Genomic DNA, 25,679 nt, shown 5'->3' on the forward strand with positions numbered 1-25,679 from the left:
AACTTACCCACCAAGCTTTGGGTCAAGTGACCCCCTATCAGCCCTGAAGCTGTGGTAACACATTCCTTTAAAAGTAATTAATGAGGAGGAAACTACATTTTTTTATGTTGTTTTGTAACAGTGATTTCCCTCAGAGAGCTTCCCATGCCACCACAACACAACACAGTGCAACTCCTGAGGGACAGTGAAGAAAAATAATTATGACTGATGATCACTCGTTTTAGCCTCTCAGTTTTACACTTCCTGACTCACGCTGTTTGGACAGTCATTTATGTATTCTTTCTCTCTCATGCAGCTCTGCTGGAAGAGGAATCGAGCCAACATTGCACCAACAAGTAGACACCCACATAGGTTATCCCTTTCACACTTTGAGAACTACCCAGATCCGCCCACATCCCCGGAGAGAGAGACCATGTGAGAGAGAAGACGAGGCAGGGAGGGATGGAGACGCCTATTCCTGTATGCACGTGTGCGTTTGTGTATGTGAGTGCGTGTTTCTGAGAGGGACTGAGGGAGGGAAGGGACGGACGGATGGACAGACACAGACAGACAGACAGACAGAGGGTGTGCGCGCCTGTGATTCCTGCATTACCTCACTGGCTGCACCTCAGCTCGACTTTTAATTGGTCGATTAAATTGGTCACCATGTCTGCATACATCATGCTTTCTGCACAGATGAGTTTACTAAACAGCACATGACCATTAATAACTTTGATTGCCTTTTAATAAGGCTTAAAGAGAAAGGTCATCCTTTTCTGTCCTGAATAAACGGCCGAATGAGCCGTAATAACAAACGGTTTCTAAATGTTTCATATTAAATTAAATGCATTATGGCTAATTAAATAACAAATTAATTATGATTATAATTATTCACAGATAAACCTTTGTGCAATGTTCGTGCGCTGAGAAGCTCGTGTTGCGTTACTGTTCGTTTGAAGGTAATTCATCTCTGTATTGCGTCCCCGTGCTTGCACACCTATTCCGTTGATCCTCTTTCCGGTACCTTTGGCTCTGCGTTGATATCTGCGTAGTTTGATGCTCATAATCGTTTGTCCCCGTCTCACTGCACAGATCCCTCCCCTCTCTTCAGTGCCTCCCTCCCTCCTCCGTGCGCTAACACAGTCACTCTCACACTTACACACGCACACACACAAACATGTCTCCCCCGCACACCCTCCCCGTCTTGCTGCTGTCTCATTCACTTCAGTACTCCATCCACGCACTGACTCCAACTTGAAGCAGGGGGGGCGGGGTTGGATATATATCTCCGACAGGAGGCCACAAGATACACTGAGACTGGATCCACTTGCAGTGCAAAGACCACAAGCAAGAAGACTCCGAAGCCGGGAGTAGAAGTACCAACATTTATCCTGGAGCTCAGAGAGAAAACCACAGCGTTTGGTTCTACGGACTGTCTGCTGGAGCTCCGATTCAACTAATTTGTCACTCTGCTATACGCCAGTTTCTCTGGATATAGCAGCTAAACATAGTTGGTAGTAAACTCTTTGGAGTTTGGCAAGAGTCGCTTTATTTTTTCTTTGCTTGTGAGAGTGGACTGCACTGAAACTTGGGATCGACCCGCTTTGGTCAGGCTTGGACCTGGCGCATTCTTTCTGCGGCTTCAAACGCTGCGAAAGTTTTTGGCCAGGGCACAGATCTGAAGACTGAACTACACTCAGCAGCTGCTACCCGAGTCCAGAACCAACACACCTGGGCGACCGGTTTGAGAGCCGCTGACGAGACTTCAAAGAAACGTTTTCAAGGTAAGGAAAGACGACAAGACTTTTATTTCTTTGGGTTTTTTTTTGTCCTTTTCTGTTTCCTGTTTGTCTGCTTCATACACCCGTTGTATGAAAGTTACAAAGTAAAGTTAAGAGGCGGGCGTGACTTGCCTTGCAGAAGCGGAGTTTGTTTCAGCACTCTTGTCAGTTTAAAGCCGCCTGTCGCTGTCCGTGGTGCTGAAACTCTCTACCGGCTTCTACAGTTAAAATGTTCGTGCAACGTGAATCAACTGCGCTGCTTTTTGTATATATTTCAGCTACTGTGTGCAACACTGTTTGTTCCCATAACATCCATCTACTTAAAAGATATTTCGGAACTGTTGAAAAGTTCTAGCACCACATTGCCTCACATGTAGTCTGCTGCTAGAGTAGCAGAGTACTTTGTCATGCCTCCGGGTGACGCGACCTGATAGTTCAGCAACAGAAAGTCAAGTCAGACCGTAGCAACTGGTTGCTTGATAGAAATTTCTGTTATGCTTGTATTATTTATTTTGCAGGACAGATACAGTTGAGGTTGTAAAATATGTTACAATTATATGACATGTGCACTGCAAAACAATTAAGTTTCCAAATAAGCGCACGCACATGTATTGCAAACATTTTTGCAGTAATGGCTTAAACAACTGCAAAGATATGACAACTCCATTTAGATGAAAAAGACTGTTTGCTTGTATCATATCAAATGAGAAAACCTGCAGACTGAGTTTTTTTCTTTAAGAAAGGAAAGACAACAGCAGAGATACGTACAACCAGGATTTCATTACATCTGCTGCAATGAAATCCTTTTCTGACTCTGAACACACACACACACTTTCTCAAAACTTAGCCCCAAGATGCAGAGAATTCATATCAGCAATCTGCGGTGATGTTTTTAGTTTTGCTGTTGGTATGTTTTTGCTGTCAGTTTTGCAGCAAAGCCATCGGGTGGTCTAGTTTCTTGCACGTGTGCAAGTACTTGCACTGGGTGCAGAAAAGAAAAGGCATAAGCAAAATGTGGATGAGGAATGGCCAGCAATTGCTACACACATGGCTTTTCTCAACGTTGCTTCTGCAAAAAGAAAGCAATTTGCAAAGAAAAGATCGAGAATTTGTCTTTCAGTCATTCTCTGTCAATTGCACTCACATTTCCATACACACAAACATTATCATTCAATAGCAGAAGAATAATCCTATTTAGAACAACATTCAGACTAAAAAGCTCATATGTCACACGTTAGCCGATGTAAGTCTGACTGGAAAATCTTAACCCAGCTTTCAAGTTGTTGCAGCAGCTGAACAGCAATAAGTTTGTCTAAATATATACTGATATTAAAGTAGCTATACAGTTACTCAGGCTATATCTTTTCACAGCTTTCTGCTTCTGGTAGTCATGCAGATTACTTGACTGCCTGCAGGTGTTCATGAACAGTCAGTGAAACTGGCACATCTCATCATATGCCTGCACATTTCTTATTGCTTTACAATATAGCATTGTTTGTCTTGCTCAAAAACCCTTGTTTCTCTTGCTTGTGATTTATGCAAAGCTTGCTTTATCTGTGATGAGACAGGCTTCTACAAAACTGTGCACACCAGCATAAACCAGCATGTCGCTAATGGTAATTTTGCAATTTTTGTGTTTTTCACACTGATCTGCAAAAAATAAACTCTGTCTCCATAACGACAAACTGCCTGCACTTTAGGCTGCCTGCTAAGCAGAAACTGTTGTTGACGACAGCAAACGGACAAACAAGAGGCAGGGACAGGGAGGTTGGGTGTGGGAAGTCAGCGGCCATGTAGAAAAAGAGCAACACAGAAACAGAGTTCTCCCACCACAACTGGACCATTCTTTTCACTCCGTGCCTCATCAGATGCCCATTCATGGAGCTTCCGGTTGATGGAAGGCGGGAGAGAGACACGCACCTGTACAAAGCAGAGGTCTTTGCTGCGTTGCACACAGGAGAGGGGAGGGTGAGGCAGAGGGAGGGAGGGTGGAATGTGAAAAGGGATGCAACGAACGTAATTATGAGTTGTCTGGCTGAAAAGTGCAGGTGCTTCTCAAAGGGACTGTCACTCCAGGCGTCAATTGTGCTGCCATGTGTATGCAATGCCCCATCTTTAAGATTAACCCCCTCGGTCACATACAGCAAATACAGACTGCTTCTGCAGAGGCTCAAATAAAACCCCGTGCCTCCTTCTAAATTCCTGATCACAATGTGTATTATATTTCATATTGAATTAGGTCTTTGGTGGGTGCAACTGTCAATCCCTGACAAAAGAAAGAAAGAGCAGGAAAACATGAGAAAGCAGAAGAAAATCCCTGACTGCATGAGAGATGTTGCTGAGCAACCATGTTTCCTCCTCTTGTCTGAGCTGCAAAGAGCATCTATTACTTCTGTCGGTCCAGTCAAATACAGAGACCTTGACAGTGACTATATGTCCTTTCTCAGGGCAGGATTAGTCACACAATGACAAAAAGTCAGAGTCTCTGCAAGATAAAGAGAGATCTGGGCAAAGCATGCTTGCAAGATGATGGAAAAAGTGAAAAGAAAATTACCATGGATGCATAATTTGAATGCATGTAGCCCCTCTGCAAAGTAGCAAAAAATGCATGATTAGAAAATAGTTTTAGTCATGCACAAGTGTAAAATGTGCATGCATCTGCCTTAACATGTAAGCTTTTGCCTTAATGTGCAAGAGAGACAGTCATTTGTCACTGCACACGCACATATCGTCTCACTTCATGCTCTGGTATGTAATGCAGGAAATATTCCCAAAGCAGTTTTTAAGATGGCACAGTAGGGTATGTAATCACTCCTCACCATGGACACAAACCAGCAATTTCTCTTGTTTACCGCTCAATAGGAGGAGTGCATTGCACAAATAATGGAACTAATAAGCGTCTGTGGTTGCCAGTGGCAATGCTTCTATGGACGTCAGACTGACGCACATGATTCGCAGTACAGTTCAGTGTGTGGGAGGAAAGAGCAGAAGCTTGGAGATACCAGCTTGCTGTGAAGGACTGTAATTGCACTGCAGAAGCAATTATGTACCAAAGAACAGGGTATTTTAGATCATTGTACATAGCCTGAAATGCTCTGACACAGATCACAGACAGACCCCTAATGCATAAATATTAGTTTGACAATAGGTCCCATTATAATGCATTTTTCTGTCCTCCATGCTAATATATGGTGTGTGTTTTGGTTATTTAGATGTTTGGAGTATTCTGACTTTTTTCCTCTGCTTCATTTTTTTCTGTTTTTCTGCAGCTCCCTCTCTAATACAGACATGATAGACTGTCTGATTTACTAAAACCTACAAATCCAACAATTCTTCAGAGGGCTTGTGAAGATAAACAGAAGATCTGCAACACGTGCAGTAACTTGCAACAAAGAAGTCAAAGAAACAACCTGCTGAAATCAGCAATCACAGATACAGCACCAACACCGTCCTCTATCTAAGCCGACCAAATGGCTTGGTCAGGTGTTACCGGCCCCTGTGTGGCCCTTGTCCTGCTCTTCTTCGGTTTGACCTCCTGCACTCCCTCCGGCCCGGCCTCCGCCACCTGTGCCACCCTGGAACAGAGCCGCTTCTTTGGTGTATTCTCTTCTACGACCACCCTGCCCTCTACGCCGTGCTCCTGGACCCTGCAGAATCCCGACCCTCGCCGCTACACTGTCTACATGAAAATCACCAAGCCCACCGATTCCTGCATGCCGCGCCAGATCAGGACCTTCCAGTTCGACTCCTTCATTGAGACCTCCCGCACCTACCTGGGTATGGAGAGCTTCGATGAGGTCGTCAGGCTGTGCGACGCGTCAACCACCGTCACCTACCTTGAGTCTAGCAAGCAGTTCCTGCAGATCCGCAAAGTGGCCCCAAGAAACGCCATGGAGATCACAGAGGGGCAGAATGATGTTAGCGAGTTCAAGGCTGAGTTTCTAGTCGTGGGGAAGAGGAACCCAAGTATGCCTGCCTGCCAGATGCTGTGCCAGTGGCTGGAGAAGTGCCTGTCCAGCAGCACCCATGATAATCCCTGTGGCATCATGAACACCCCCTGCCAGTGCTGGGAGGCCCCAAAGAGGAAGCCAGGAAGCTGCTACAGGGGCGGTGTCTATGTGGAGAAGTGCCTTTCTGTTCCCAGAGACAACGGACGTGATGCTGAGATTATCAGTAAGTTTGTAGCATGACTGGTTTGATATATGCCCAGAGAAAGCTTTTAAAAATGTGAAAGAAGTCAAAGAAAAACTGAAAAATCTCAAGAAGTTTATCCAAACATTGAACCTCAAAAGAAACAAACAAAAAAAAAAGATATGTCCTCTTGCAATTGTTGAGGTGTTTTGTAACGAGATCCAGCCTGTTGACGGGGTGGAGAAGCACATGTTCCCAAAGACACCAGAGCTCTGCAGGCTGCCTCCAGCCGTGCTGTCACTCAGTGTTTGTGTCTTAAGAGCCACTGAGGGTAATTATCCATGTCTGAAGAACTGGGGCAGAGGATGTGCACTTTGCCGCCTCAAAGTAAATCAAAGGTGTTAGAGAAATGTGCCAGTGCATCTTCAGGTGTAAGTGGCAGTATCTACAGAACCTCACGCATCAGTCTCAGAGGGCAGACTTGTTGAGTTTAATGCTTGGCAAGGAGTCTGGCTTTTAGGGGGCGGGGAGGGGGGGCCGGGAGGTGGGGGGCAGATAGAGGGCACGTTTGTGTGTTAGATTAAGGGCAGAGAAGATCACAAAGACCTCAGTCAGCTGGCAGCAGAAATCGAAGCCGCACTCGTCGTCGCCACAGCAACACGCAGGTCGGCCTCTCACACCGCTCTGCAGTGGCTCACAATGAGTGGTTAAAAGCAAACAATCACCATTTCAAATGGAACATCTATCGGCTTGAGTGCTCAGTTTTCCTCACAAAGAATCGTCCTTGCACATTCTCTGCACATAAAACAGACATTACTCACTTCCTGTTCAGAGGTTTGGAGGCTGTTTGTTGAGTCATGCTTTTGTACACTTCTTGCACCTAAACAACTACGGATTGTCAAGTTTTACACAGCCAAGTTTCAGATGGAGCCCTATCATTTCATGCAAAACTGTCCATTTCCAACTTTGCTCAGTGCACGCGTTCTTATCTCTTTCCTGCAGAGGGCTGGGCCGGTTGGGGACGCTGGTCTGTCTGCAGCCAGGAATGCGGAGGCGGAGTCCAGGTGCGCAGCCGAGCCTGCCAGCCCGAGGATGATGTGTGTGAAGGAACAGTTGAAGAAGGCCGCGCTTGCAACCCTCAATCATGCATTGGTAAGCCTTACTATAATTTAGCCATTTCATATTTTCGTGGGGGGGGGGGGGGGGCACACAAAATCACTATGACCACAGCTTAATAGCGACAAATCCCGCAACACAAAGCACATAAACCATGACAACGTCACCAAAAACAGCAACCTGCAGCGGACACCATACATAAGAAAAATAGCGCACTCACCCTCTTTGGAGCTTGCTGAGTCTAATAAAGCTGGAGACGCGTTTGCTTGCAAAATCCATCCTCCTCAGCAAACAGTTGTTCCGCTTCCAGGTTACATTTCCATGTCAGACACTCAAGGTTAGCTTTGTGCACGTGAAACATACTCCTTTTGGTTTGCTGAAGACGCTTTTCAATGCCGGGAAAGAGTTCTCATAGGCCGCAATGGAGGCTCCAAACATTAAAGCACACTTTAATGCAATGATTTGCAAAATTATCGATAAAGCGAATCCTCGCTCAGCTGATCCCGCCAAAATTCGAAACTCGAGCCAATGGTCTGACGTCATGTGACTCACAGCCTACTACAGGTGAAAAATGGCATCAATCACGGGTGGGGCGGGGCTATTGTCATTTCTGGCCCGCCCTGAATGAGGAGCGCTGCTACAGACGGCTCAAATCCATGCTATAATCATGCAATTTTCAAATTCTTTCAGGCAAAGAGCGCAACAGGAGTCAGGGTCTGCGGGCCATCGTCGGTTTGAAGAGAGACAATGCTGATGATTCCAGCCCAGGAGTTGTTGCCACCCAGACAGGTGAGATAATGAGGTCTTTGAATTGTTTATCCATAGATATTACAGAGATATTGCAAACTGCTTTGCAAAACTAAACTTTTCTTAGTTTACAAGGGCTGACCCTCTATTTCACTTTGTTCACAGTAGATGCTAAGACAGATGAGTGGTCCCCCTGGAGTTCATGTTCAATTACCTGCGGGGAGGGCTGGCAGGGTCGCACCCGTGTCTGTGCCACGTCCTCCTTCACCACCCAGTGCACCGGACCCCTGCGTGAGAACCGTCTCTGCAATAACACCGCTGTCTGCCCTGGTGAGTGCCTGGTTCCTCCCTCTCTTTAATGTGACAGGAAGAGAAAAGAATAGAGAATTATTCTAGAGAAAAGCAAAAGAATAGAGTGTGATCTAGAAATTTGGTATTTTTGTAGTGCACAATAGAAGTAAAAGCCATTATTTCTCCACGATTTCTGTTCATACAGCCCCAGCCACAAAGGAAAAGTTGCCTAGATAATGAGAAGCAGACAAGATAGAGAGGCTTGTTTGAGCTTTTACTTTCTAAGCTTTGGACTTGTGAACAAAGGCTGCTATAGAATATCAAGTCCTTTTCCCTAATGGGCCTGTGATGTTGTGTGGAGGACTGCCCCACCTAGTGGAGAGTCCACCCATCATGACCTTCCTGTGAATTTAACAAATTACACTGTGACATAGTTTCAATAAACTATCATATGCTTTATTGAAATCCCCCTCTGTGTTACTCCTGTGCAGTGAATGGTGCTTGGGATGAGTGGACCCCCTGGAGCTTGTGCTCATCCACTTGTGGTCGTGGTTATCGTGACCGTACCCGCACATGCAAGCTGCCCCAGAATGGAGGAGAGCCTTGCCGCGGCCCAACTAGACAAACAAAGTTTTGCAACATTGCTGTCTGCCCAGGTGAGTCAAGGATTTCAATATTTGAAGAATTTTTTTTAATTGCTGATTTCAGTTTTGTGATATACAATAAGATACATCTACTATCAAATCAATGAAAAATCCAAACTTTGCTCTAATTGGAGAGCTTGATTTTTTTACTACCATATACTTCTCTCCATGACAACTAACTCAGGCTATGATTAACTCCTCAGCTAACTGATTCATATCCTAGAGTGCATTAAAGTACTTATCACCATCACCAACAGTAACTGCAATGGTAGGTTGGCATTACATCTGACGCATCAGAATAAAAGCCTCCCTGTTCATTAGTCAGAACAGCTTTAGAGCAAGCGCCTGTGACTCACACTGTGCTCATGGTCACACAGAAGTTTTCCTACTCTGCCACCTACACGTGAGCTGTAAAGATTGAAGTCAATTTCAAGTCTCAGCTGCAGTTTGATAGTTTTACCCAGTGGCTGTCATTATCACATGTATGCTTTTATTAAAAAAAAAAGAAAAAAGAAGTGATTTCTTAGTCCGAATATAGTCTTATTGCAATTGCGTTTTACCATCAGCAGATGTCTCTGTGCACCACAGCTGCATTACTGTTAATTTCTGTGACAGACAAAGTCATTACTATGAGATTATTACACATTTCATTTCAAACTGGAAGGTTTAGGAAATTAAGTCTTCCTTAATGGCCCATTTGGCACAATAAAAATTCTTAATTTGACCAATCTGACTTTTTTTTTTTTTAAAAGACTATTCAATTTATTCTATCTATTTGGCCATATAACAAGGCAACATTTAATAGCAGCTGTGCTAGATTTTTTTTTCTAAGTTATTTAATCTTTTTAGGGCTATTGTACTGCCAGATTTAAATCTGCTATATAAAAAGTTTTCCTGTCATGAGTCAATATTCCCTCTCATTTATTTTTGTGCCCTTTTTTAAAAAAATGCCCAAGACAGAGTTTTTATAACAGTATTGCTTCTCAATATGACATGAAAATGGGTCTCTTGGTCTGTATCTTGGATCTTCTCATCAGCTTGGCTAAATCAAGTTCACAAATAATGTCCATAATGGTTTTAAAGACAGTGGATCTTAGAGGTTGAGAGGGTACATACAATTATGCTTGAAGGGCAGATCACTTCACTCCAACTCTCTATTTCATTTAAACTCAGCTAAAGTAGGTCATGTGAAAAGTTAATAGCATCAATGACTGTGCCTTGATGCCTGTGGGTCCATCCTGTCCTCACACCAGCTGTAACTCTCTTGTGTATATGTTCCTCTGCTTCCCTCTAGTGGACGGATCCTGGAATGATTGGTCCGCCTGGACTGCGTGCTCTGCCTCTTGCTCCAACGGCACCATGCAGAGAACCAGAGAGTGCAATGGACCATCCTACGGCGGCTCAGAGTGCCATGGCAGCTGGAAAGAGACAAACAACTGTTTCCTGAAAGACTGTCCCGGTAAATTAAAAAAATAATACAAATTAAAGATTCACTCTTCAGATAAAATGGAAATGATTTAGACATGTCCCAGTGCAGGGTTCATGGAGTGAAATGTTGTCTTTCTGTAGTTGATGGACGCTGGCATGCATGGAGCTCATGGGGAAGCTGCAGCAAGACCTGCGGTGGAGGCATCCAGCAGAGACAGAGAGTCTGTGAAGGGCCTTTCTTTGGAGGAGAACTTTGCCCCGGTGAAACAGGAGAACAGAGGCGCTGCAATGAGAAGAGATGTCCTGGTTAGTGGCTTCAACACAATAAAGAAGTGGCATATCAGTACAGTACATCGCTAATACAAAAGCAAATTGATTGACTCATTGACTATGATGCATCAATCACATCATACCTGATTCTTTTAACCTTTCAGAGCCCCATGAGATCTGCTCTGAACAGAACACTGGAGATGTCATGTGGAAGAACACCCCCGCTGGAGACATGGCTGCCACCGCCTGCCCTGTTGATGCATCAGGTACAGTGACAGTGATGAAGGATGTGCTCTGTCTCTTTTTCTTTGCATGTTACAGTGTTTAAAATCCCCCACCATGCCAACAACAGGTGTCTGCTTTCTCCCATTGACAGGTCTGATTCTGCGTCGCTGCACCCTGGATGCTGTAGGTCTGGCATCCTGGGAGAGCCCAACTCATATCAAGTGTGTCTCCAAGGACTATGAGAACATCCGTATCATGGTAAGCCCCGAAATCTTAACATGATTAAAATTCTAAATGCCTCATCTGTTTTGTTTTCATATGGCTAATTTCCCAGTAGTGCACTCAAAGGTTCAGATTAACCTCTCGACTTTCTGTCTGCAGTCAAGGGACTACATCTCCAAAGCGCAGATGGGGCAGAGCATTGATGGGGTCACTGAGGTGATTTCACGCCTGAGATTTTCTTCTGATCAAGGAGCAAAGTACAGCGGCGACCTCTTGGCTGTCATGGAAATCCTGAAGAACACCACTGAGCTGTACAAAGGAACTAGGCTGAGGCTGAGCAATGCTGATGTCGAGGTGAGCTCGAGTCTTGTTCGCAAACCACTGACATTGTGTATGTGCATATTTCAAAATAATATCATGCAGCGCTCTCTTTCTTATGATGTCTGACCAAAAATAGTTTCCAATTAAGCTGGATTTGGTATCTTCTTAAACATTTCCCTTGCTTTAATGATCTGCAGAACTATGTCCAGACCATCAGCAACTTACTGAAGGAGGAACATCATGACAAATGGCAAGAGGCACGGCTGGTAAGTGATAAAGAGGGTGTGTCTGGGACAAATACAGGGTGTGTTTGACAAGTTTGTGTAAAACATTTTTTTTAAATGGGATGGGTTGGGGCAAGTCCACTACAAATGACTGGTGCACTTGCAATGATTAGCAGTCCAAAATGTTCTTTGAAGTTCAATTAGAAAGCAGTAAAAATCTGATGACGGTTACAAGAAGAAAAACAAAAACGTAATTTAAATGTGTTCAATTCAATCATCGAGGACTACTTAGTTTGTTTTAATTTGCACATACGGTTCAGACTGAACAGAAGTTTGTCTTGTTTACATATGTTCTCCCCACTTTTGTGACACTGTCAGTGTTCCTGCTAAAAGTGAGTTCAGTAAGAATTTGGACAGACAGAAATGTTGGGAAAACGGAAAACTCCCATTACAGGGAGGAAATACACATATTTGTGCGTAAACTGAAAACAGGAGGCTCAGTTACCAAGGCCACTGCGACAAGAGAAAGCACTTCAAGGTGACAGCAATAGAGAGAGAAAGAGAAAGCAAGAGAGTGAATCAGGGAGAATCACTACTCCCACTCTGCAATCTGTGAGTCTCCATGCCATCCTACATACTGATGGCCGTTGTGAGGACACACAGACAGCCCATTGCATACAAGCACACACCTTGCGCCCACATCGCTGCAGTTCTGCGTCAGAGCCACGCAAGTAAGGCAGCCCTCCCTTCCACCAAGTGAGAGAGCGAGAGGACAAAAAAACCCGAGTATGAATCAACAACCTGCCCATTTATGGCCTTAAGGAAGTTCTGAGGTTGCATAGCAGCAAGAAATGTGCTTCCTTTTTTTTTTTGTTTTCCTTCAGTCCACTGCTGAGCGCTCTGAAAGAATAAGTAGAAGTTGGACTGGTACAAGAACAGGAAGTCCAGATATGGACATGTTATGAATGAACAGTTTTGTTTTCATGGTGCACAATTCAATTGTATTAATTACATATAATGAAACTAGATGAATGTACCCCTGCCTTTTCCCTTATTTCCTTATTTTTGACTCCTCTCCATCTCTCTTCCTTCTTTTTTTTATGCAGATGGGTGCCAACGTTAAGGAGTTCCTCCGCCTTGTCGAGGACTTTGTGAACATGATCGGTACACAAATGAGTGGCTTTCAGGACATTTACGAAGTCACCGAGAATTTAGGTGAGCTCTAATTTCCTCTGCCAGCTGCTCTCTGCTGCCGTCTAGTCAGGATGATTTGTCCTTTCTGCAACCACAGAGTCCATCAATCTTAATCTCGCCTGTGAACCCGAGTCCATATAAGCAGCAGCAGAAGGCATCAGTCATAACTCTGACAGATTGTCCATCAGCTGCACCATATTACTTGTGCTATCTCCCAAGATGTTGTGCAAGTATATTTGGCACAACACAAGAGAAACTTCTCTGTTAAGAATAACTGAGTGTGAAATGTAAACGTCACACAGATTCACTCTGTGCGACTTGTGCGAGTGTTTTGGCTCAGTCAATGTGACATTCTCACAGGATTTAGTAAGACATGACTAATCTGGTCAGATAACACATGAAACCAGAATGTCCTTGGCACTGTTTGCACCGTTTCATTCAGCCGATACTGTGGAGAAAGTGTGTTGATGACCTCTTGAGTGCTGTTCGCTGACAAAAGCCAACGTCTCTATCTCTGCCCCTCTCAGTGCTGAGCATCCACAAGCGTCCTACAACCACAAACTCCAACTTCACCTTCCCTGTGAAGGGCTGGAGAGGCATGCTGGAGTGGGTCACAACCTCTGAGGAGAAGATCTCCGTGTCCCGTGATGCTCTGGCTCTCGAACATTCTGGTAAGATCAATAAAACATAACCATTTTTTTTAGGACATCAACTAATGTTCATTCTTCTGAATTTGAGTCTGATCAGGCAGTTTGTTTTTTGTTTTTTTCCAGAAGGCAACGATGCTTTTGTGACCGGCGTTGTCCTCTACAGAAACCTCTCCTCTCTTCTGTCCTTCCAGAGGTAACATTATTTCTCTGCTTTTATGTGTATGAAGCCAGCCTTTCATGAAATATATTTTGTAGACACAAGATGGCGCCCCTTGTTGAAAGAGTCATTACTTCCATGTCACTGCATCATCTCATTTTTATTGTAAGGCCTCACAGACATCTCATAACAAACCGTTACCACATTCACTCTGCTATAATGTCTCATTTGCACCACACTGACTGTGTAATTTTCTTTCTTCACAGTAACACTACCCTGCTCAACTCCAAGGTGGTGTCAGTAATCGTCAAGCCCAACCCAACTTTCCTGTCAACCCCCGTTGAGATCGAATTCCCCCACCTTCATAATGTGAGTTCCTAATGGTTACCCAATCTAATGGAGCCTTACGAAAAATATCAGCCCCCCTCTGGGTGTTTGCTCACCACAGTGCACGGAGCCTGACATTTTGCTGACATTTGCAGTGACACTGACTTTTTACTTTCCTTGTGCCATTGCAACTCGGCAAAGATCGCAGCGCAACCAAATAGTCATGCGCAATAATTAGTCTCTGCAGCTGATAAGAATCTGTTTTCAGTCTCGTGCATGTATCGCAAGTGAGGGATGGCGTGAAATGTGGGCAGGTGGCTGACACCAAGCTGTTGCATCTCACACCTTTTTATAGTAAGGTGTCCAGCCTACATGTTTCCCTTTTTCTGCATAAATTTCTCACACTGTTTTCTCCATCTATGTCTTCTTTGCAGGGCACTGTGAATGAGACATGCCTATCATGGGATGAAAGTGAAGCGTAAGTGTTGACGACAGTTGTTTTTCTTCCTAAATGTGCGTCTAACCATCACTCGCATCACATTTTTTTGTCCTCTATGGCCTTGTAAACTGATGTAGTTGTTGTTTATTGCCTCGCTTTAAAGCCAAGGTCCTTTCAGTCATGCGTCTTTCACTGCACATGAACATTCAACCTCCCCCAGTCCTCCACTCACTAGAGAGGGAGCACAAATGTTTCATCCATTTTTCATGTCAATCATTTCTGACAAGGAGGACAAAGAACACATGTTCACGCTGACCCGTCTGTCCCAGCCAGAAGCACCAGGCCTCACTCAGCTGTCTGACACACTTAGTGCATGATACACAGACTTAAGAAATGACAACTCTAATGATCCACAGTGGTTCAAGATGAGTGACACTTCCCTTTGATCTAATGGTCTCCTGTATCGCACCACATCCTGAGGGAGTGGAACAATACACAGGCAGCTCTTCTTAACTCATTACATAGATCTGTGTAAATTAAACACAGCACCTATAGGTCACACACCAGAGTGTCAGTCTAAAGAATATGGCAGCGCTCCCTCCTTCACTCCTCAGCCCTGTTCTTATGTTACTGCTGAGGTTAATGTCTATGGAATTGGGGAGTTTTTAAAGATGCTTACATGCATTTCAATGACTTTGCCTGGATCAGTCAGACCAACTATACCCTCCTGAACAATACGCAGGTGGACCATTTGCATTTAGATAGATTTGTATACTTGTGGAGCACTGATAAGAAATGAAAAAGCACCTGCACCAAGACCCCCACTAGGCCTATTTTACATAAGCCAACAACAACCAAATTCAGAGTGTAAGCAAAAGCAGAAATGAATTGAAGGAGAAAATGTAATTAACTCGTATACTTTCAGAGGGAGGGCGATGTGCCTCAAGTCAAATTAGATTCATTTGTGACAGCGGATGTGATTAATGGCAGGATAGAGGCAGTGGAAATGACAGAGGATGAGGCTCTGGCTGACGGCAGAGTTTGGGGTCATTGTTTGCTTGCGCAGTTGTATATGTTTGAGAGCGCTCTGATCACAAGAAGTGGTCCATTAGCTTTTCTCCACCACTGGACTTTATCCGGATGGATACAGATAAAATGATAAGCAGCTTTGTCAATAACAAGGTCACAAGGCCTACTTTGCCTCCCATTTCAACATGCACCATTTAACCCATCTGCGTGGTATGACAATTCGCAGACAGCGCACATTAAACCGTGCAGCCAAGCCTACTTCGATGCCCTTCCAGTAAACTGTCATGATGATTTTGTCCTGCGGCTGTCCTCCCATGACACTCTGTACCAGGCTGGTCCTGCTGACTATGATGCCCCTCTGTATTCACCAGTCAGTCAAGAGCCTGAGGGTGCTGCTCATTGCCTTAAACTTCTCTCTGCTCTCTGGTCTTCTTCTGCAAGTAGTGTTGCAGTGTAGGTTTTCTCAAAATGGAGAAATAATCACAACTCAGACTGTCTTCACCTTCCCTTCCTTAGTTTTGAAGAGGGAACACTCTGTCCTCTGTCTCCACTGAGCAAGACAGATGTTGCCAATGATCTCATGTCTTCAGAGGAAAGATTGCACCTAACAAGAAAATTATACAGATTATGCTAATAATGACTTTTATAAGGGCCGATCATTATTAATCATAGCACAGATGGCTATTAATCACATTAATGTAAAAGTAAATAACAAACTGCATCCTGAGGCGCAAATGATCAACTCAAGTTACAAAATGTTTATTTAGCTCAAAAAACAATTAATTAAGTCTTTCGGTATCAAAATGTTATATAAGAGGCAAAAATAAAATGTGATTCTATGTATTGGATCACTAAAAATTCAAACCATATGCCTCTACAAATGTGTACATTTGTTTAAAATATATATTTTTCCACCACACATATATAATAAAAGTTGCATAAAGAGGCATTCACATGAGAGATTTGTCAGATCTCTCCTCTCCTAACCCATCTTTCCCTCTCTTTCCCTGTGCAGTTCTTCTCTGCTTGGCTCTTGGTCTGCTCGGAGCTGCAGAGCGGTGCCCGTTCATTCATTCAGAACCAAATGCGTGTGTGACAGCCTCTCCACCTTCGCCATTTTAGCGCACATCAACTTCGACTCGGTAAGTCATCCGTCTATTCACAATATGGGCTTGTGTTTTTTAATCAACATACATCTTAAATGTCTCGTGCAGTGAGTGTGTGTGTGTGTGTTGATGCGGTGCAGTGTTCAGTACTTGTTGTTTTCGAGCGGTTTGCTGTAGCGCTGCCTGCCAGCACTTCTTTGTGTCGGTGCAGGTGCCGCTGATCGGAGAATTGCAGCCGGGCTGTTTTTTTTAATTGAGGGGAAATAACCGAGCAACATGTTGATGTGGAGAAATTGCATTTAGATTTTAAAATCAAAACATTATGAATTGCACATTAGCGAATCGATTTCGCACGAGTTTGTTAATTTTGTGCTAATTTGCTTGCAGTCAGCTGCATAATTGACAAAATAAATATTATCGCTACAGTGAGAAACTGCTTATAGTGTCTTGCATGAAAAATTTAGAAACATTTCCCCTAAATTATCGATCTAATCACTCAAAATGACTTTCACTGTTCATCTCGGTTTGCATTTCATTTCCAATTATGCATGATTTAAAATCATGCATAATCGAACTGCAGAGTTATTGCAGGGGAACTTGCATACCAGATGCGATGATCACTAAAATTTGTCATTAGGCATCGCTGTATTTCATGCGCAAAGACAATGTGTAATTTTCCCCTTTAGACCGTGTTGCCTCTGAAGCTGCTCGCTCTCCAGTTGCCTTGGTAACGGCTTCTGCAGCGCGGCCTGTGTGATTTCTGATAACTGAGAAGCTGGACACACACACACACACACACACACACACAGAGCCCTCTCTTCTCTGAACAGCCCCCCAGGACAGAGGAAATGGTCTGTCTGTCTCTGCTGAAATGTGATTGCAGCATGCTGCACACAATAAACAATCAACAGATGTCTATTAGATTGAGGAAATGTATATTTTAAATGGGCAGAAGTCTCCTCCTCTGGCCTATTTAGTTGGCAGTTGCAGTGCAGCTTATGAATTTAGACTGCAGTGTTTTTACTGCTGCTAAACCCACTGAGTCTCTTCTTCTCTCCCTAACCTGTTGTTTACCTCCCTCATTTGATTTGCCTTGCTGTTGCCAGTCTGAACAGCTCCGCCCATATTTGTTATAGGCTGCACATACCCCCTCCTCTGAACCTCCCACAACCGTAAAAAGGCAGCTGCGCCAATCATTTCGTCTGCCAATATCTCTGAATTCTCGATTACACCCCCACCCCACCCCTTCTCCTCCTCCTCCTCCTTCCTCTTCGGCCACAGCAGTAAGTCTGAAAATGCCAGAGAGGCGGACCAATGAGAGACAGACGTCTGGTCATGCACTGATGGTTCCTTCTCTTCCCCACCCACCCCGACCCCACCCGCATCTTCATCCATCCTTTGATGTGTGCCGTGGACATTTTCAATCTCAGTCTCCCTGCGAGTTGTATGAGGAACACCAGCAAGAGGCAGAAATAGAAAGGAGTGAGATGTGGAAAAACGGCCAGATAGTGCAGTGTGTTGGCTCTCATTCGACATGGTCTCATTTCAGGAGTTCTGAGGCATCATGTGTGTTGGAGACATAATGGTCCTGTGGGAGCAGCCCACATAGTTAGTACAGCAGATGCCCTTGACCACTGGCTTAATCAGTTTAAAAAAAAAAACAACAGCTGGAAATAGGATTTCTCGTTTTTTTTTTTCTTCATTCACCTGCTTTAGATTTCTTCAAAATGAGAACATGTGATTCGGTCAAGGACAGGCAGAAGACATGCTTCATATTTAGGTCAAACAGACTGAATTTTACTCAGTGGCCCATGGTGCAAGATTCAACCCAGATATAGAAACTGAGAAAAGAGGGAACAGGACATGCTGTGTGCAGCGGGGTGTTTTTTTTCTTTCCCCAGATTCAGTAAAAGCAAGAGGCGAAAAGACAACTCGCCACTCTGCTTCCTGCCATCTGTTTTGGGGTGCTTCGATGTCGCTAGATAGATTTTGAAACAAATTTACCACAATAAATTAGTCCCTGGCTACCATAGGCTGAACTTCACCAGCTGTGCTTTGATATCAGAGAAGCCTATGTGGAGCACATATTGAGATGGAGGCTCAGTATTGCATTGTTTCAATTCTGGGACACAGCAATGGGAAATGTATTAGAAGCCATGCTTCCCATACGCCTGTAATACAAGAATTTATGGCCATCATAAATCAAAAGAAGGCCAAAGCGGTGTCTATTTCATTCCCCACTATCAGTGCTAATTTGATACTTGCAGATTTATTACATTTCAGGACATTTTCTCACTTACCTTCTTGAGACACTTAGCTATTTTTCAACACATTATTAAAAATATAGCCACACCATTTGTCAATGAGGGATTCTTCATCAGTGACCCAGACCATTTTTATCCAACTCACACACTTGGCGACGATGACAACTTAATCAGAGGTGTTAGATGAACGCGAAACCTTATTATGGCCGTCGGAGTAGGTGTGAGACAGACAAAGATTAGATCCATTGAAACCACACGGCTATCTGTTGGAGGGGTTTCAAGGCGTGTTAGCTGGCAGATTTGTATGTGCAGCCTTGACCCGTTGGCCCGCCAGGTGAATGAGCAGCAGGGAAGACGGGCAAAAGAACAATCCCTCCACCAGAGGTTGGGTGCTAGGGCTGTTTGAAACATGGGATGGTCACCGCCACTGGCAGTGGTGGGCGATAAGCGGCTGTCAGAGATCAGAAGGGCAGGTGGTGGCAGATTAATGCACAGGTGATAATGGTCCACCTGTTCACCCCTCCAGGGATCGACAAGGAGCTACTGGTTTGGCACCAAAGCAGTGAGAAAATGCTCAAACACACCTAACAGGGAGAGAAAACAAAAAGGAGGTCGCAGTAGCAGCTCAAAATAATGACTGACTACAGCAAACCCCCCTGAACTGTCCCTGGCCATTGAACACCCCCCCACCCCCTCCTTCTTGCTTAATGGACAGAGATATGTGTATCCTCCTCACCTCATTTGCTGACTCAAAAGCTCAATGGTGAAAGGCAGCGACCCTGACCATTTGTTTAGTTTGCCGCTCCATCTTTCTGACACGTTCACCTTGAGGTCACCTTGCCTCAGCCGTGGCCTGATTGTGCCATTCAACCATTTGCCTATAGGGAGCCATCTGCTATTCCAGATAGCGCACACACACCCAGAGGCGTCGTATCTTGCGTGTGTGTGTGTGTGGCTCTCATTGCTGGTTTCTTCTCTGTATGAATGTGTATTTGCAATCAGCTCTAAGAGGCATATTTGGTCTTGTCTCCTCTCTGCAGATCATGGACAAGGCACTGCTTCCGTCCGTGACCCTCATCGTTGGCTGTGGGGTCTCCTCTCTCACCCTGCTGCTCCTCATCATCATCTACGTCTCCGTGTGGAAGTAAGTAACCCCGCAAGCAACGTCCGGCTATGTCAGCCTCTAATACTATATGTTGCATTCTGTGGTTTCTCTTTACTCTGCCTGCTTATCCCTAAACTCACTCTTCTCTCCTCCCTTTTTCAAAACTCCAGGTACATCCGCTCAGAGCGCTCCGTTATCCTTATCAACTTCTGCCTCTCTATTATATGCTCCAATGCCCTCATTCTTGTCGGACAAACTCAGGCTCGCAACAAGGTAAGGCACTCTTTCACTCCTTTCTAAAACCTTACTCAAACTCACTGCTTTGGGGACTTTGGGCGTAGCAATGCTACTGACACAGATTCCTCATCTTTCCTCTCCATCTCCTTCCTCCTGGGCTCCCACAGGTGGTGTGCACTCTTGTCGCAGCTTTGCTGCACTTCTTTTTCCTCTCCTCCTTCTGCTGGGTGCTGACAGAAGCTTGGCAATCCTACATGGCTGTCACTGGTCGTCTGCGCAACCGCATCATCCGCAAGCGCTTCTTGTGCTTAGGCTGGGGTAAGTGTCTTTAATGTTCATCTTTTTTTTTTTTTTTTTTTTTTTCTCACCCGTGTTGCATCACTTTTCTCCATTTAACTATTAGGCTCTAACTTTTTTCCCTTTTGCATATTTTCCTGTCTTTCAGGCCTTCCTGCTCTGGTTGTGGCAGTCTCTGTTGGCTTTACGAAAGCTAAGGGATACGGCACTGTCACCTAGTAAGTGTAGTCTCAGCCTTCCACTTCTGCATCTTCTCTTTTCTCTGCATTTGTTTTGAGAAAACGTTTCCCTGAGCTCAAGCATTCATATTCTTCTCCTTCCTAGCTGCTGGCTGTCTCTCGAGGGTGGACTCCTCTACTCCTTTGTTGGCCCCGCTGCAGCTGTTGTTTTGGTTCGTATTCTGACTTTGACATCCCAATCCATCCCAATACGTTGTCTGTTTGTAAAAGCATTACCCATTATAACATCGTCTCACTCGTGTTTTTTGTGTGGTTTTTTTTTATCTTGCAAACAGGTGAACATGGTCATTGGTATTCTAGTCTTCAACAAGCTGGTATCCAAGGACGGCATCACCGACGTGAAACTGAAGGAGAGAGCCGGGTAGGTCTTATTGATCTTCTCTGCACACGGGAGTATTGTGCTTATCACCCTCATCAGTGCCATTACAGGTTTATTGATGATGTGCTTTGATATCAAGCCTCACAATCAAACAGCAGGAGTTGTGTCTAATCTGTTGGTTTTTTTCACCCTGCAGGGCATCGCTGTGGAGCTCCTGCGTAGTTCTGCCCCTCTTGGCCCTCACTTGGATGTCTGCTGTCCTGGCCATCACAGACCGCCGCTCTGCCCTCTTTCAGATCCTCTTTGCCGTCTTCGACTCTCTGGAGGGTTTCATCATCGTCATGGTGCACTGCATCCTGCGTAGAGAGGTAAGACAAACAATTAGTTAAGATAAAATGAATTAAGATGAAAAGGAAAATTAATTTGTTTTGTTTTTTATGGAGTTACATGAGCTACTATATAGCGAACAATTTCCTGAATTTCCCTTCCATCCATTAGGTTCAAGAGGCTGTAAAGTGCAGAGTAGTTGACCGCAAGGACGATGGAAATGGTGACTCTGGCAGCTCCCTTCACAATGGCCACACCCAGCATATGGTAAATTTCTTGGCTTATTGCCTTTTTAATGTCTTGAGTGCCTCTTGCATTTACCCTTAAATGAATATGTGCATACATTAAACACTGATAGAATATTTTTTTGTTCTTTTATCAGCAGTCTGATAACGAAAAGGATGGAGATTCAAGCAGACAAGGTGAGCCCCTATTACATCAACTTTTCTCTCTCGCCCTTAACCATTTTTCCATTTGCATTACAATTTCTAAGCCTTGCACTTAAAACATCTTACCTTGCATAAAAAGAGCACTTTTTTATTGAACCAAATTTTTCATGTGGTTGGTTCTTTATTATGTTTAACTCTCTTTTACAATTTTTTCTTAAAAGGAATGAAGAGCTGCTCTGAAGAGAAGATGCCTCCTCCTCAGCTGCCTCTTCCCATGGGCTCCAACTTCCACACACTGCCCTCCAACCCTAGTAAGAGTCACATGCAGGCGGTTCCTGAGTACTCCAGCCACACCCTCACCCTGAAGAGAGAGAAAAGTCGGCTGGCAGGAGGAGTCGACCCATCCTGCGGGAAACCTGTGTACGTCTGTGAAGGGGAGCTCTTCAGCCAACTGGACGCTGATCTCGCTCGGGCCCAGGCTGAGGGCAGCATCCCTGACGGCAGCGGCTACGTCCTCTTGCCCAACACCACCTCCACCCTCAGGACCAAGCCCAAAGATGACACAACAAAATACAATATTGCCGTGGAGCAGCTGCCGCAGGCCAGACTCATGCACCTCGGCGGGCCCTACGCCGAACCCCAGGCCGCCTTTGGGATGAAGTCCATCCCCCCCGACCAGGTCAGCGTGTCATACTCCGAGAGAGACTCGCCAATCCAGAACATCCACAACATGTCCAGCGAGTCTCACATCACCCACAGCAGCCTGGAGAACACCTTTGAGTCCATGAACTCCATGATGTCCAAGAGTGAGACCATCTCTACTCTTTCCATGAGCTCCTTGGAGGTAAGACGAGACAGAATAGTTGTTTTATGGATTCTTGTCAAATCTTTCTAATATTTATTTGAAGCTAAATCTTCTTTTTTGTGTTTTGTTTTTCTTTGCAGAGACAGAAATCTCGTTATGCTGAGTTGGACTTTGAGGTAAATATTGTTTGGATAAGGTTTTTAAAAACATTATAAAAGACGTGGTATATGTGAATGCATTGTAGCAAGTACTAATTTTGAGAATGTTTGTTTTTTAGAAAATAATGCACACTAAGAAACGCCACCAGAACATGTTCCAGGACCTTAACAGGAAGCTACATCATGCTGAGAAAGACAGAGAGTCTCCTGCTTCTGACAGCAAGGTAACATATCCTGATATTATCCTCATCATCCATTTCCATGGACATTCAATTCCATGAAATGCAAAAAAAAGAAAATCCAGAGGCAATGACACAGTTAAAAAAAGATTCTCTGGTGTGAAAATGACCTTTATAAAACAATGTACAACATAGTGTATTGAACTATGGTTGTCAGTATCTCGGGGTCATTTGAATAAGGATGTATTTTCTTCATTCCTTCCTTCTTACAGTCTGTGAGATGGAGTGTGTCCTCAGGAGGAAGTGACAAAACGAACCACAGCGTGAGTGTTTATATACAACCTCACAATCTCAAAATGTACAGCCTGTAGAGAAGACACACCACAAGATAGTGCATATGCCTGAAGGATGTGTAATTTGCCCAAATGGCAGCATGACTTTCATTATTAGAAAATCACCTCTGATGAAGCCCATTTCATTTTTGATGAGATCAGAAATGAGCTCAGGTTTCATGAGTGACACCAGCATTAAAGTGTCTCCTCTCTCTGCTCCAACAGGACAAACAGCAGGCTCCTCTGGAGAGGCCATGGGAGGGAGTCCGGGGAATACCGCAGTCACCCCCAGCATGGGTGCGCAAAGACCTGGAGCCCTTAGCTGCCTCGCCTCTGGAGCTGCACTCTGTAGAGTGGGAGAAGACCAGCACCACCATCCCTCTGGTGGGGCAGGACATCATCGACCTGCAGACAGAGGTCTGAGGGGGAGGAAGGGGGCTAGCAGAGCCGCCTGATTTCACCTCGGTCACCTTTTTTGGTTTGGGAATGGGATCCTTTATGGATAGACTAGAAGAAGCCAAGAAAGGATGGAAATGAGAAAGTAGGTCCCAGAATCAGTGTCTTCAAACCCTCAGCCAGAGCAGGAAGGACGGAAGAGATGGAGGAGTGGAGTTGGAGTTGACGGGACGTTTAATGTAGCTTCTCTGTGTGGACTTATCTGCAGCTCTTATCGAGAGTGCTCTAAAGGTGAAAGGGTTAGTTGGGCGATTAGTGGTGTCCATGGACCAGGACGGTCTGTGGTTCCATTATTGCTTCACTGGGAGTTTCCTGAACCCTGCACACTGGGTTTCAGAAGATGTGGTCAACATGTCTGTGCTTCTCTTTTTTCCTTCAACTTAACATTGGAGAAAAATTCAATAATATTGAAACGGCGTGTCCTCCCTGCTTCTCGGGAGGAACAGCCGGAACTCTTTGGCTGCTCTTCTTCCAGCCAAGTTACCTTCCAAAACAGGACAAGGCAATTGAGCATAAGGGACCAGTTTCATGCTCCAATACTCTGCACTTAAATGGGCGCACACATTTTTTTTTTTTTTTTTTTTTTTTTTTCGTTTGTTTGTGTGTTCAGCTTCACACCTGGAACTGCTACTTCAGAGCTGAAAATGACTGAAAAATGACTCTCCTACTGGAGGACAAGCTTAATCACATGAACAATGCTTCTCACTGTTGTTTTCATTATTTTTGTTATTATTCCAATGATTATTACCAGTGTTATAATTAGCATTGTTCTTGCCATTGTTGAGTTTATGGCCTATATTTTGATTTTTTTTTTTCAGTCCTCTCATGACTATTAGGCACAAGATTTATCATTTTTCTACTGTGACCTATAACAGTATTCTCCAATAAAAAAACATCTGAACTGCATCGGGACAAACGTACTGAGTGGTGATGGAGGTGGGAGTTACTTCTCCAACATTTCCTGGTTTCTCCAATATTCTGCTTCAATACCAAAACACCAGCACAAGGATGAACACAGACTCTCACAAAGGAAGAGCAGTGCACTCTGGGAAATGCTGGATGGATTTGTGAGGAGGTCTGGGGGGTGATACCACCCCCCTCCTCTCAGCTGGGGCAAGATGCAGGCTCTTCCATGTTGTACATGTGGATTCAAGGGGTCAGTGAGACCTTTCATCATCGCCCTTTTGTTTCTCAGCCTTGCAGAACTCTTGGAGCAGCAGAGGCTCTTAAGCTTTCCAGTGCCACGTCAGGTCCTCAAGACTTCAACACATTTGTGTTTTCAGCCATCAAGTGTGAAATAGTGCAATATGATGGGCGCTTGATGCTCAAGCAAGACTGATATTAGGATTTAGGAGTTTTTTCTTACCAATGTTTCAAAACTTTTATACCATCTTCCACATATTTACAGAGCATATAGATGCTTTATGAAAATATTGTATTAGTAATTCAAAGAATTTATTCACTAGAGATTTGTTAGCACAAGACTCCATATTTGGAGCACTATGTGACAGGTAGATAATTGTATTTCTATAAAGTTAACATGTAGAATGAATGATAGTCTATGAATATCTCTTAACTGTGCTTCAGGATAATTGTGATTACTCTCCGCTGTGTAGCGACGGGTAATTGAACCTCATGTCTTCTGTAACCGTTTGTTACTGTAACCTCGTCAATAACTCAGCAGTATGTACTACCAGCCAATTCCCCTGTTCCTTTCAATTCCTCTGTCCCTCGCACAGCCCTATTCATGCCTCGAGTTACTTGTACTGAATACCCATTTGTATTATCTTGTCACGACGTTGTTTTTTATGTTCTGTCTTACCTCCTGTAAATGTACAGTTTTCACAGCACAAATGAATGTGACTTATTTCTAATAAAAACACATCTATATTACATAACGTGCAAATGTGGTCCTTGTTGAGCGATATAATGGTGAAATGCAACTTTAAATCTTATATTCTCGCATGTCTTCTAATAATCAGATTCAGAACAACTGACCAAATAACCTCTCCTGCAGAGTCAAATCAGCATGTCGTCTGACAGCAATTTCTGAAACCCAGGACAAAACAAATTGGCATCTAAAAAATTAAAGTTCGAAAGTAAAATAACTAGGAAACAAATGGAAAATGCTGCACCATGTACAAAGATAGAACAAGGAGAAATGGATTTTGAACTCCTGCCACATTAAAGCCCCTGGCAAACATTTCACTCTCTAAATATAGATATGATTTGCAGGTACATTAAACAGCAATCTCTTAAGATGATAAAAGTGCAATTCCCCTCTGTTCTAT

General features: G+C 44.2%; 1 protein-coding gene across 2 annotated transcripts; it reads left to right on the forward strand.

The window, feature by feature from the left end:
- Nucleotides 1-1,282: 1,282 nt before the first annotated feature.
- On the forward strand, nt 1,283-25,278 carry LOC138617707 (adhesion G protein-coupled receptor B1-like). 2 transcript variants are annotated; one of them, XM_069692926.1, is made up of 32 exons: nt 1,283-1,763; nt 5,030-5,933; nt 6,894-7,043; nt 7,698-7,796; nt 7,920-8,084; nt 8,537-8,701; nt 9,984-10,148; nt 10,259-10,423; nt 10,552-10,653; nt 10,764-10,870; nt 10,994-11,188; nt 11,353-11,421; nt 12,486-12,594; nt 13,101-13,244; nt 13,347-13,416; nt 13,647-13,749; nt 14,142-14,185; nt 16,191-16,317; nt 19,586-19,689; nt 19,821-19,923; nt 20,055-20,205; nt 20,333-20,402; nt 20,509-20,575; nt 20,699-20,784; nt 20,939-21,110; nt 21,241-21,336; nt 21,452-21,491; nt 21,680-22,302; nt 22,404-22,439; nt 22,541-22,645; nt 22,873-22,923; nt 23,158-25,278. In XM_069692926.1, exons 2-32 carry the CDS (start codon nt 5,231-5,233, stop codon nt 23,353-23,355), a joined length of 4,584 nt encoding a protein of 1,527 aa, XP_069549027.1. In that variant the 5' UTR covers nt 1,283-1,763; nt 5,030-5,230; the 3' UTR covers nt 23,356-25,278. The 2 variants fall into 2 exon arrangements, with proteins under 2 accessions (XP_069549027.1, XP_069549038.1); XM_069692937.1 differs by having other exon boundaries at nt 7,923-8,084.
- The last annotated feature ends 401 nt before the right edge of the window (nt 25,279-25,679 follow it).

This window comes from Brachyistius frenatus, unplaced genomic scaffold (assembly GCF_029030835.1).
Source record: "Brachyistius frenatus isolate BFR_SWC_R1_liver_20210118 unplaced genomic scaffold, ASM2903083v1 Contig_2, whole genome shotgun sequence".
In the NCBI taxonomy this organism is placed as follows: domain Eukaryota; kingdom Metazoa; phylum Chordata; class Actinopteri; family Embiotocidae; genus Brachyistius; species Brachyistius frenatus.

Bases quoted from the DNA above. Each gene is read 5' to 3' on its own strand.
- LOC138617707 (XM_069692926.1), top strand. From the start codon at position 5,231: ATGGCTTGGTCAGGTGTTACCGGCCCCTGTGTGGCCCTTGTCCTGCTC. The intron at 11,422-12,485 runs GTAAGTGATAAA...TTTTTTATGCAG, and splicing joins AATGGCAAGAGGCACGGCTG to ATGGGTGCCAACGTTAAGGA. The intron at 22,440-22,540 runs GTAAATATTGTT...TTTGTTTTTTAG, and splicing joins ATGCTGAGTTGGACTTTGAG to AAAATAATGCACACTAAGAA.